General features: G+C 43.2%; 1 protein-coding gene across 5 annotated transcripts in view; it reads right to left on the reverse strand.

Annotated features, from left to right (window-relative positions):
• The window catches only part of MTMR14 (myotubularin related protein 14), a 78,274-nt gene that overhangs the window by 26,062 nt on the left and 38,935 nt on the right, over nucleotides 1–13,277 (reverse strand). For 4 of the 5 annotated variants that reach the window (XR_015795023.1, XM_088134508.1, XM_088134506.1 and 1 more), the window contains exons 14-17: nucleotides 12,440–12,510; nucleotides 10,497–10,546; nucleotides 5,632–5,770; nucleotides 1,173–1,349 (exon numbers count right to left, since the gene is read on the reverse strand). Coding sequence is in view for 4 of the 5 variants with exons in the window: in XM_088134508.1 (XP_087990634.1) it covers nucleotides 1,173–1,349; nucleotides 5,632–5,770; nucleotides 10,497–10,546; nucleotides 12,440–12,510 (437 nt within the window). In the remaining variant the exon portion in view is untranslated. The remainder of the gene's footprint in view (nucleotides 1–1,172; nucleotides 1,350–5,631; nucleotides 5,771–10,496; nucleotides 10,547–12,439; nucleotides 12,511–13,277) is intronic. The other variant, XM_088134507.1, reaches the window with a different exon arrangement.

The raw sequence follows: 13,277 nt of genomic DNA on the forward strand, positions 1-13,277 counted from the left end.
AAAGCAACCTGAGCACCATATTTTTGTTCGCTGTCTTGTCTCACTGTAGTTTTTCCTATGATCTAGGTCTATTACAAATACAGCAAATACTGGGTAGTTTTAGCTTCTCCTTTGATAAAAGTGAACTCTGCTCAAGCATTTTAAATACATTTTTGATAAGTTGAAGATTGTGACCAGCAAGAAAAAGCAGCAAAAGACTCACCGGGCCAAAAAGGCAAATTGTTCACCAAATTTGCATTTGCATCTGTATTATAGTCAAAGTAGGCTTGTGCTGCTGAACTGCATCTACCTAGATGGGCAGAGCATCCCTTCCCATCAGTCTTTAGATTGCAATTCTAGTATGTCTTTTCCACTTGTATGTATCATTCTCCTAGCTACACAAAATCACTATGCATGCCCTTCTAAGAAATAGCTGATTTAGGGGTCTAAAAAGGACCCCCCTCTCACCCACACTACCCTTCTACAGTCTCCTTAAGATGTCTATTTTTACAATAATGCTCCATATACATTTCCCCATCTCCCTTGAAATCTGGATGCAGAACTTGGCATCCCTAAAAATGTCAGCATTGTTTCTTTTTAATGACTATATTTTCTCAGTCAGAAAGCCACAGACACAGGCCTACAAATTGTAGACAATATGAAATTGTCAGAACCAGAAGAGGACTGAGATGAACCTTCTAGCTGCCCCTGATTCAGCTCATTACAGCTCCTTGTTCCTCTTATAAGCTGACATTTTCCAAACCTCCAGACTCTAGATGCCAACCATTAAATTCAGAGCCTTATCTCCACTTTCATTCTGTCAGCCAAGTCCCTATTTATGGCAGCAAGAGCAAGCCTCTCAGGTGGCAGAAGCCAGGTGTAGCTGAAAAGCAGTAAATTGCTACTGTAATTATACTTTTTTTACTGCAAGAGGCAAAAAAGTGCAGGCTGCTTTTTCTAGAAAGTTATTTGAAATGTTTCCAGAAAATCCTCTGGAAACAATTTGCAAACAGTTCCCTCTGCAAACAATCTCTCTCCCTGATAGACTTCTTCCAAACACAGGGAATTTTTTTCAATAGGAATCAGGGATTTCCTCTGTCCCCAGGAGGAGCCCTGCTCCAATTTGCACTGGCTAGCTGCTTCCAAGCCCCCGCTCCCCTTCCGAATGACTGACAGGATTTACCGCATCTCACCTGGTTTTAGGGACTTCTAGCGGGCTGCTGCCTAGCCTTGAGAAGTTCTCTGAATGATTGGAAGAAGAGGAGCTGGAGGACCTCGCGTCAAGCGTGCCCTGGACTGGCAGCCTGTCTTCAGGTTGCTGTGTCCGATTCCACAGGACTGCCTGAGGGGACGATGCACAGTTTTTCCTCCTGCAAAGACATAACGTGGCTTACTTGATGTCTGATCCGCTTGGGGAACTTTGCTAAAGCAAGATGGATCTGACCCTGTCTTTTCACCAGTGGAGTTTCTAGGCAGCCTAGCTAGGGAGTTATCAGGCATGCCTGGTAAACTTTATAAACATATAAAGTTAAGATGTTAGGGTTCCATCTCAGAATTATTTCCAAATGAATGGAAGTGGAAGGGAAATTTTCTTGAAAGAAAACTCAAAGCAGGTAAAAGATTGGAAACAATAAAGCTAAAATTACTAACCTGTTTTAAACAATACAGCATAGAAAAACAGGTAGCCAATCTAATAATTAAAGACCTGTCAGCAATAGAATAACTCAAAGGAAGATCTTAACACACAAATCATAGTGAGGAGCTTAAAATTATTCATAGCCAGAAGGCCTCCAAAATAAAGATGTAGCTATCTGACACAGGGCATTCATACCATCCTTTTGTTCAATATTCAGAGATCTCAAATAGGACAGTCTCCATATTAAGATGGGAAAGGCAGGCTTCAAATAAGTATTTCCCTAAGTTACTTCACAGCTGGGGCAACATTTGCAACAAGAGGGTTTCCAATTCACACCATCACCTTTGGTGCTCCACCAGCAGTTTAGAGACCTGCCCAAGTTTTCAAACACCTGCATACTTAACAGGTTACCAAGATAACCAGCTTCTTACCATTACTACTGGAATTCTTAGTTCAAACTTCCTAGCAAAATCTAGCAAGGCACACAAGTGTGATTCGCTAACCCAGCACTTGACAGAGTTGAGTTTCCTGAACATCCACAAAAGACATTTCCATACCCTCTACATCTCCATGGCCTCTTCAGTAATTTGTTACCTTCATGATTTAAGCTCCACAATGCCATATCTAGAAGCTTCTTTCTGCCTCTCTCCCCTCTTTACTACACAAACTGATGGAAGGTCCTTCAAAAACCTCCAATTTTGGAAAGGAATAAGAGTACATGTACACATTTAATAAATAAATACTTGTTTTTAGAAAGGCCTATTCAGATATTCATCAACATGAGAGACCGACAAAAGAGGAGAACATCCTTTATATGGCCCGGACCACCCTGGAGGTGGGCTGTATCCACCCCACAGGGACAACTTCCTTCTAGATCCTCTCATTACTAAAACAACTGCAGGGATCACTCTCAGATTTTACATAAGCAAAGCCTCACATAATTCAAACAGACTTGTGACCAAGGAAGAACTGTGGTTTTTCAACTGTAATAACTAGACTTTGATGCTCAAGGGGTCTGAACCTGCCATAGCCTCCCTATGAAGGCCCACATTTGCTTGCCCTTCTTTTCCCCCACCTCTATTCAGCCATCTCTGAATCCTCAGATGCTTGCAATTATCAGAGGTCTGGCTTATTTACCACCCCTGGCTGTGTATGTTAATAAGGACTGTCTGCAGTCCCCAGGATTTCCTTGGAAAGCCCTCAGCCACTCTTTCTCCAAAACTCAAGACAGCAGTACCAAGCTTTCAAGAGTCTTTCCCCCCTCCCTTACTTGTGACTTTGGTGGGCACAAGGCTGAGATTTAATGAAGTGCTCAGTAATTCAGCTACAGGCACTCAAGCAGGCCGCCAGAGATGAGAGGCAATTAAAAGCAGAGAAGCTTTTCCAAACTGAACAGGGCCCCCTCCAGTTTGTGCAGTCATCCCACTTCTGGCTAGAAGGGCCAGTGAGGGAGAAAGACCCAGAATACCCCTTAAAAATGGGTCTCCTTGCGCAGAGGACATTTCACTTCTCAGCAGTTTGTGTCACCTTGTTCAAGTAGACATCATTTGAGCTCGACTTTAAGACATTTTTTTCCTAATTCATGACAACTCGCAATGCAAGATAGACAGCCCAAGTACTTACAACATTGTGAAGTGACAGCTTCATTTTGAATTGAGGATTATGACCTTTATCTCAGTTAGATAGTTTCCACCTTGAAAAAAACCCTCTACTTTCATTTTAAGAGCTTGACTCCAGCACTCTTATTTTAAAGGGAAAACATGTAAAATAAAAATAACTGTATTCAGAACTGCTCTCTAGATTGACAAATGAGGTTGTTTCACTCAGTTTTAACCTTTAGGCCCTTCCCATGATCATCCCTAACCACTGTCCCATTTTATACTTGTTTCTTTGATATTCTTAGAAGACAGACCTCCTATTTCAGCTTCTCATCAGCAAATCCTTCCTTCACTAGATCTGGATTCTCTGCATATGCTAGAGACAGTATGAACCAAACAAGGAATCTATGGAAAAGAAAGGCAGGCCACTTAAGAATATTGCAGAGATTCTCTCTCAAGAAATTTAGAGAGTTATTTGAAAGACAATCTAAAACAAAGGTCCCTATTTGATCTGTGTATCTGAGCCAGGTTCCCCAAGATTCCAAGGCCTAATAAAATAATGTAAACAGAGCAGCCACTTTAGATAAGTTTATCTCATTATATTCTTTGGTAAAATAATGTGCTGTTCCAGTTATGGAATGTCTATTATTTTGTTCAGTCCTGCAGACCATCACAATGACCCAGAACAACAACTTTCAGCTTTGAATGAATTATTTTCCTGCCTTCCTGTTGGTTTATTTTTCATAATTAGCTCTTACTTCTATGTGCATATAGCACGGCAAGGGGTACACGACAGACTTGGCAAGGGCAGTCTTTCTAGAATGCCCCTAAATTCAGATTTCTCCCCCACAGACACATACTTTATATGCTTTGAGAGGCAAAGCGTGATAACAGCAAGCTGAAATTTACTGTTACCCAGAGGATTTCCACTTGCTTCTCAGTGCAGCCCAGATTTAGCTCAGAATAATTGCACTGTAAAATATCATTAGCACACATGCTTGGGGAGAAGAAAGAAAAATTAAACTGAGCAGGGAAAGCCTGCAGCAAGGTTCTGAAATCCCCAGCCCCTCTGCTCCTGCCTTCATGTGGGAGGGCTAGTAGGCTCCTTTGACCCTCTCAAGCAGAAACTAAAGGTCTCCAAAGCCAAGCCAAAGAAAGGGGGCAAATATAACCCCCAAACGGAGCTGCCGAAATACTTACTAGCAGCCAGGGACACTACTCAACATTGTGCAGTTGAGCTGTATGTTATGCCTGTACAAATTTTTGCAGACTGAAGAATTACTTCTGCACAGAAATACAGGAAGCTGCTTCACACTGGCTGTGAGGACTTCCAGCTCAACACTGACTACCCTCACTGACACCTGTTCTCCAAGGACAGTGAGGAGTCTATCCCCGGAGACACCACAGACCTGATCTAATAGAAGAGAATATCCGTAGCTCAGGGTTGAACTGCGGAGTCCTTGGTGCTCTCTGAGCTTCGTTGTTTGATGGCAGACGTTTCATTACCCAACTAGGTAACATCATCAGGGCCAGTGAGTGTGGGGTTTGCTCCCTGTTTATATACAGTAGCTTGCCCTATACATGTCAGGTAATGAAATGTCTGCAATCAAACAATCAAGCTCAGAGAGCACCAAGGACTCCACAGACCTAATTGTAGGACTATCAGATGAACTTTGAGGGGTTTTAGGAAAGCCATTTTCAGTCCCAAAGATCTCCCCAGCTTTGAAGGAGGATCCAGGATCATACAGACAGGAGCCTCCTCAGTCGAAACTGCAGGGTGGCTTAGAGCACCGAATGATAAATTAGATTGGGAATGGGCCTCCTTCTGGTGGCTGAGAGCCACACTTAACATTTTGGAAGAGCCCATGGGCCACAATAAGCAAAGCAATGATGCAAATGAGTCAAGCCTGGGCTTGGATTTTGGGAAGAGATTTGAAATCTCTTTCCTCTTTGAAAGCTGTATTATACAGACTTACACTACACTTTCCATGCTTTGCTCTCACAAAATAGCACAAAATCATGCTAGCAGTTTTCATCTGTTATGACTCGATGAGACTGTTGGAAGAGACACTTGGGATCCATATTTGATCTGCAGGTTGCTTAAATGTGTGGAAGGGACTTGCCACTAAATAGTTTGCCTACGCATAATGACAAAGTGATCTAAAGACACGTACATAATAATGTAGAGATTGGTACAACATTATTTAGCAACAGCACCCACTGGGGAGAAGCAGCTGAAAGTAATATCTGCTTCCACCTCCCTTTGCTAGATTAGGTCGCTGAAAAGCTTCCCAGTCCCTCTGCATGGAGATTTCATCATTCTGCTTCCTGGTCAACACACACAGCCATTCATCCTCAGGACATACAGATTTCCCACGGTAGACAGTTTGTATATAGGTGTTGCTGACACCACCTTACCAAGAAGCTTGGGTCTGAGGTCCTGTTAGCATCAATTCCACGGCTTCGTAAGTGAAACTTCCTGCAGCTCCAGGTGAACTCTCCATTACAAGAGAAAAGTCACTGCTCAGACTGGTAGTGCTGCCCCGGTCCCTCTGTTCTGTAACACACAAAAGCATCCAGGGTAGGACTGGTTGATCATTTCCATGCATTCCTGCAAAATAGTGGTGTCCTAATGTCTTCATTAACACATTTACAAGGAGAAAAGCAAAAGATGCATTCACAGATCACAGACAGAATCTGTTCACACTGTAGACTAGAGATGGTCAGAGTTCTGCAGGTGGATATCTGAGAATAGATCACTAAGATATTCCAGCTCTAATTCTTCTCAACAGCACCAGCAACAAAATAACGATTTTACAAGACTTACAGATCATGGTAAACCATGTCCTGTTTAACCATGATTACTTGACAAAAGTAATCTAACTTGTTAGAGGCATACAAACTACTAAATCAAAAACATCTGAGCCACATTTTGGCTTAAGATAATGTGTGAGCCCAGCCTTTCCCCTCCTCACCCCCACCACTGTTAAAAGAAAAAAAAAGATTGTAGTAATCAGTCAGAGTTTTGGGTGGAAGGATTGTGAGCTCCCTTTAATCAGGTACTCCAAAAATTCTGAACGTTTTCACCCCTTTAAATCAAGCAGCCTTCTTGCAGCCAGTGATTGCATTTAATTTTTTTCCCAGGGATAGGATCAGAATATTTTGGGAAGTTCTTGGGACTGAAAACTGGAGTTTGAGAAGGCCCAGGGGTTGCTTACCAATACATTTATGCCTTTTATACCAGACTTTAATTAGTGGATTATGGGACTCATGGTGGGCTGAATGACTGCAACAAAAGAGTGCTCAATTAATGGTGCCACATCACCTTAGAGGGAGATTATAAAGTGGAGCGCTACACAGCTCTGTCCTGGGCCCTGTGCTATTCAACGTTTTTATCATTATGATGTGAATGAGGGAGTTGGGGAGACATTTATAAAGTCTGCAGACGAGATACAATTGGGACGACTAGCTAATTCTCCAGATGAAAGAGAAGAATCAAAAAGAGCTAGCCATGACAAAAAGAGCTAGGCATGAGCAATGGGCTAAAATGGATACTTTGGTATTAAACAGGGAGAAATGTGAGGTTCTGCATCTGGGTAGGAAAAATGTAAGGCCCAAACATAAGAGCGGGGAGAGCTGGTTTGGCAGTAGTCCATGTGAAAGGAACCTGAGTGTCCTTGCTGACCACAATTAAACGAGCCAGAGCGTGATGCAGCTACTAAAAAGGCAAATACTATCTTGGAGTGCATTATTGGATGTATGGAGTTCACATTATGGGAAGTAATTGTTCCACTTTATTCTGCCCAGTCCCCATGTGGAATAGTGCATCCAGTTCTGGGTACCACAATTCAAAAAGGATAGTGACGAGTGGGAGTAAGTTCAGAGGAGGCTACCAAGAGGATAAAGGGTCTGGAAACCAAGCTCTGTGAAGAATGATGAAAGGATGTGTCTCTGGTTAGCCTACAGGAAGGACAGCCAAGGGAAGATATGATAGCAATCTTCAAATATCTGCAAGGCTGTTACACAAAAGAGAGAGTGGATGAATTCTCTATGGCCTCAAGGCCAAGACCAAAACCAATGGTTCCTATAAGGAAGGAGGTTCAGGATGAACATCAGACTGTATGAGCTGTCAGCCATGGAACAGCCTGCCACCCCAGATGGTGAGTCCTCCTTTGCTAGGGTTCTTCAAATCAACACTGAGATGCTCTAGTGGATCCTCCACTGAGCAGGGACTTGGACCAGATCAGCTGGCTAGGGAATTCTGGGAGTTACCAAGGTTGAGAAACACTGGACTAGATAACCTCTATGGCCCCTTCTAAGGGATATGTAAACTAAAGACTGTTCACTATTGCTCCAGATGTGGCTCAACACCTGACCCACACCTCCTTTGGCAAATGCTATCACACAGAAAGACTGGTTTGGTTCCTGATAAAAGAGAAGCATTCATATCATACTCTGGATCTTAGTACAGGTAGTCCTCATTCAGTGACCATTCAAAGTTACGACAGCGCTGAAAAAGTAGCTTTACAACCGGTCCTTGAACTTGTGGCTGTTGCAGCATCCCCGAGGTCACATGACTGCAATCTGGATGCTTCACAGCTGGTGCACATTTATGATGGTTGCAGCGTCCCACAGTCACGTGAACACCATTTGCGACCTTCACAGCCAGCTTCTGACAAGCAAAGTCAAAGCTGACAGGAAGTTGCAAGTCATGGTCATGTGATGTTGCACTTAACAATCCGTGATGATTCACTTAATGACTGCAGTTGAACTGCTGTCGTAAGTCCAGGGCAGTAATGTGATGCTTCACTTAATGACCATATCGCTTAGTGACAGTTACCAGTCCCCACTGTGGTCAATAAACGAGGACTACCTGTAAATCTGTGGAGAGTCACTTGCCAATGGTTGACAAAAAGCTATAAAACTGGGAAAAAACAAAACAAAGGCCTTTTCAGCAAAATCTGGCTTTCTTCTTCCTTAACAGTTGTAACTGAAAAGAAAATAATGTATGTGTATATAGGTAGTGTTCACTTAATAATGGTAATTGGGACCAGCAATTCTGTTGCTAAGTGACATGGTCGTAAAGCAGAAAATCATGTGACCATGCCAACTTACGATGGCAGTTCCTGTTGCTGTCGTTAAGCGAATCCCACCCAGTCATTAAGTGCAATGTCACATGATTGCCACTTGTGACCTTCTGCTGGCTCCCCCATTGACTTTGCTTGTCAGAAGCTGGCAGGGAAGGTAGCAAATGGTGATCACATGACTGCAGGATGCTGCAACTGTCATAAATGCATGCCGGTCACCAAGCACCCAAATTGTGATCTTGTGACTGCAAGAATATTCAAATGGCTGGAACTTTGAGGACCCACTCATTCAATATCACTGTAACTTTGAGTGGTCGTTAAGCAAGGACTACCTGTATAGTCTTACACTAGAGACATGGAGTGTTAAATGCAAATTTCAGAATTCATTTTTTGCACACAATGCATCTATGATTATCTGTAGTTTTTCAACAACAAAAAAAACCTGAGGTTGTTCTATCCCCTCTACACAATAGTTATTCCACTAGATTTCCTATGAAAGTACACCAGCAAGTACAGAAATACATAATAGGTGACTAAGGGTGTTTGTTTGTTTTTTTAATCAAGATTTAAACTTCAGAGGCAGGCTTGAAGGGTGTGTGGGTAATTACCCTAAAAAATCAGAGTTGTGTTTTTTTGTGGGGGGAGGCGGGAATGTTGATGTAGGATTTCAATAGTATAAATGGGAATTAATGTGCTTTGCATTACTTATGTCCATGTATCAAAAAGAATGTTCATGATCAGGTCATGGCTATTTTGTGTATATAGAAATTAGCTTTTCTTGCCACAGAAAATGGCAATAAATATCCTAAATTTGGATTGTCCAGAAATAGACTCTTTTTCAGAAGTGGTTGAAGAAAGCAGGCAGAATTAAAAGGATTCCTACGCTATTTATTTTAATTGCCGGTTGGGAGATAGGCAAGATGACAGCTAAGTGATCTGCTTCAAAACTGAGCAGTGCCATCTGCGGCACTGAGCACAAGGCTTCTTCAGAAGAGAGATCATGTCATGTCCAGTAGACAGGATTTGCCAACTGGTGCTGGCTGGAGGTGGCAGGGCCAGAGGTGGTGGGCTGGGAAGGGGCTACGCTAAGAAGAGACACACCAGCAGCCTTCTGTCTCCTACCAATCCTCTCCCCATCAAGAGAGAGCTAGAACTAGAAGTTGGAAAAGCTAGTGGCCAGACAGCAATCACAACTCTGTCCTGCACAACAAAAACTGCTCGAAAAGCACATTTTGTGCAGATCATGCACAAGAGACAAACTGACATTATTGCTCTTACTTTGTACCCGTGATTCTGAGATACCGGAAAACACATAGGGCATTGGCTCTGTCCCACTCGCCTCTCATCGGAAGTCTCAAAAGCCACCAGTCTGGCTCCTACAGTTTTCCACCACCATTATCCTCACACGTCTCCAAGGGGACCTGACATGGGACAGTGGTGTGTGCAATGAATGATGGCAGTCTTTCGGAACTCAAACTGGGTGGTTATCACATTTTGTAGCAGCATAGCACCTTCCGTACAAAGTAATAAGGGTCTGGGGATTTAAAGGCTCGCTATTCCTCAGAGAATCAACAGACACATTAATCTTAAAAGATGTAAAGGTGACCCTCAGTTGCAACAGACTATCATGGAAACCCCAATGGAAAATGCAACTGCGTATCATTCTTTCGTCTTCTGATGTACAGAGAGAGGCGCCAGTGCTTATGTAGCCAGAATGGCATCATCCATTCACAGGAGGATCAGTAGCGGCACCTCCACAAAACCAGTATGGAGAACAATATCACATATAGCACACTGCAGACTGAGTATGCTCAGTGGCCACAGAAGGCTGGATGTTGGGAGGAATAGAATATCTGGAAGGACACAAAGCAAGATGGAATATGGTAGAGGCAGGGGCGGTCCAGGGGGACCCCAGAGGTGCTTTCCCCACTGGGACACTGTGTGGCAGGTTCTGCTTTTCATATTCTGTACTGTTGGCTGCAGGCTACCTTCACGAGACTTTTGTGGACCAAAACTGGAATGTACAATGCTCAGCAGACTTTGCCAATTCTCTGTGTCCTTCAAGGCACAACTGCTTCAATGGCTTTCCTAAATCCTTTGGAGGAGTCAGGAGTTACCATCCCAAAAGCTGAGAGAAAAAGAGTCCTAGCTCAGATTAAGGGCCCAGTGGATAGATAGACAGAAAGAGAGACTCACTTAGCATACAGATTTCTTCCAGAGTGAATCCAGGTGGCAGACTCTTCCTTCTGGGACAGAAAAAAGAATGAGGCAGGAAGAGAGAGAAAATGTGATAATAGCCACATCCCATTGCACTCTTCATTTTGCTTCTTATTTGTGGTTCTACGGAGCTATTAATGGGACAGATTTTTTAAAAAATGAAAACAAAAGCATCATTAAAAGAAGCAGAAAACTCTTTCAGCACCCGCATTAGTTATTCATTAACAATTATTGGCATGCCACTCTGCTTGCAACTATTGGTGGCTTCCAACAAATACAGTAAAGATGCAATACAATAAAGCACCCCCCAAAATACAGAAAACCCACCAACCCATTATAAGGAAAACTGTAAGGAAAACTGTTGCTACCAATGGTTGGACCTTGATATACCTAAACACTGTCGATAAAAGCTGAGGCTTTGCACGTCGTAACTTGGAAGAGGAAGCTTTCCATGGTTTGGAAACAGGGCAAGAGGTCCTGTCCCCTCTACCCAAACAAAAAGTCTCTGTGGCCAGCAGTCCCTTCCTAGGCCTGAATAAGTGGACAGGCACAGAATGAAACTAAGCAGCCATTTACAAAACCAAGCTCTGAGCTGTGTAGGATTTTGAAGGTTTAAATCAACTTCAACATCTGGCTTTGGAACTTTCAGGCCTGATTTGGTAAAGTTACTCATTGGAAATTGTGGGGGGGGGCTAGAGAAGAGAGAAAGATAGATTCTGTTATAGAAAGAAACACACAAGGGCTTCTGTTATCAAGCAGCAAACATTGTGAGCTCCCCATTCATTAGTGCCAGATGGGTAGAGTTTGGAAGGCAAACTAGCCCCCTTTATTCAGCAACCCAGATTTAAACTCTATGGTGTGCCAAGAAAGAACCTTGTCTATCATTACGTGCTTCCCAACTCTATTTCCAGGATATCCATACAGGTCTCATATATGGAGGAGAAGAATTAAGAATTAGGAGAAGGATTAGATGGGGGAGAAATGTACTTGCAAGATTGTTGTCAGCCTTGCGAGGTAATCCAAACAGGAAACACACCCAGATGAACTAACTCTACTTTATTGTCAGGTTACATTAACAGAATCTTGCAAGTCTGAAAGTACATCTCTCCCCCGTCACTTTTACAACTCAAGAAACTAAGGAGGGTCCCTTCTGAGATGTTTGCCATGCCCACATTCTGCTGCAGGCCAAGTTGCCTTTTATCCAACCTTTCTCCTGGCTGTGGCACTTCCCCCTATCTCCCAAGGTCATTCCCATGTACTATTACACAATGAGAGGTCTTCCATCCAAACTAAGAGCCCCATTCATCTCCTGAAACTCTGACAACATTTTGGGGCAGGCAACCTAGTATTTTCAAACATCTTCATCTATAACTCCCACAGTCCTCAGGCAATGACTGTGCTAGCTGGAGATGATGGCACTAGTAGTCTAAAACATGTGTCTCCTCTTGCATTAGGCCAATGGCATAAAATCCATACCAGCTAGAAGTGGAACCTCAGAGGTCAGGGGCCAAGACTGGGTTTTAGAAATGGGAGGATGTTTTGCTTGTCAGCTGTCTGAAAGCTGAAATGCTGAATTCAATGGGCCCTTGGTGTGATCCATCTGAACCATTCTTAAGCTTCTACATCAGATTGCCTAACAGCAGCTGTTGTCACTGGAAAGGTATTGCTACACTAAACTCAGCCTATAGATTGACTGAATTCAAGTCACGCTTCTCCTAATGTAGGACTTCTAGAAATAGCTCTAGACAGAGTGGTGTGTGGCCCCACTCGTGCTGGTTTCTGAATACAAAATCAATTAAAGTGAATTGGGCCAGGACACCAGGGTTTCCATTTCCCAGCACAAAGGAAATGTATGCACTAACAATATTCTCCGTTCTTCCTGCGTATCCCTGGTGGGGGCTGTTGCAAACATAGGCTCTTACCTCAGCTGCTTAGCGGCAGAGAACTCCTCAGAGGTTATGTGCTTCAGAAAATCGAAGCAGAAAAAGAAAATCTAGAGGCAAAAAAAGGAGGAAGCATAAAAGAGGAAAGGTAAATTGCCACATAGACAAACGCGAACTTCCTTCATGTTTGCAGAGCACTGACCCAGAGGTTTGGCAGCCACTACCACTGATCCCCATGAAAGCCTCTTGTTATCCATCCTTTCAAGACCTTAGTCTCCTACTGCCCTGCCCTGGGCACCGCATGCAAGATGGCAAACGGATGACAAACTGAACAACAGTGGAACTGATTATCTGAGAAGATGGCAGATTGTCATGTGATGGATGTGTGGAAATTGCTCTTTCCAACTCTCTAATTTTATGATTTCCCGAACAACTGGCTGATAATTATGAGAATCAGGCAAGGTGGGTCAAACAATCCCAAAATCCCTATGGCTAAACATTATGCTGGCTCAGTGTTTCTACTGATTCCTTGGAAGCCATGTGATAGTAGGTGGCCAAGTTCTGACCTATGAAAAATACAGATTCATATACACAATTCTCCCAGGGTTACACAATTTCTCCAAATTGGAGCAAGTTTAAGCCGCTTTCCTCAACCAGGTGCCCTCCTGAACTATGAATCTTTGGGGCACCCTAGCTGGTAATTATGAGAACCATACTCCAAAGATATCTGGAGGTCACTAGGTCAGAGAAGGCTGCTTTAGAACATTCACTTGCTCAATCCTGTGCGTCTCAATATAATCATACTGAAGAAGGGGGTGGGGAGGTGTTAAATGTCTCATAATGAACAGCATGACTGCAGCAGAAGGCAAAATTAGAC

Source organism: Python bivittatus, unplaced genomic scaffold (assembly GCF_059951505.1).
Source record: "Python bivittatus isolate LINGU-HERP-01145 unplaced genomic scaffold, Pbiv_v1 ctg000080_np1212, whole genome shotgun sequence".
NCBI classification, from domain to species: domain Eukaryota; kingdom Metazoa; phylum Chordata; class Lepidosauria; order Squamata; family Pythonidae; genus Python; species Python bivittatus.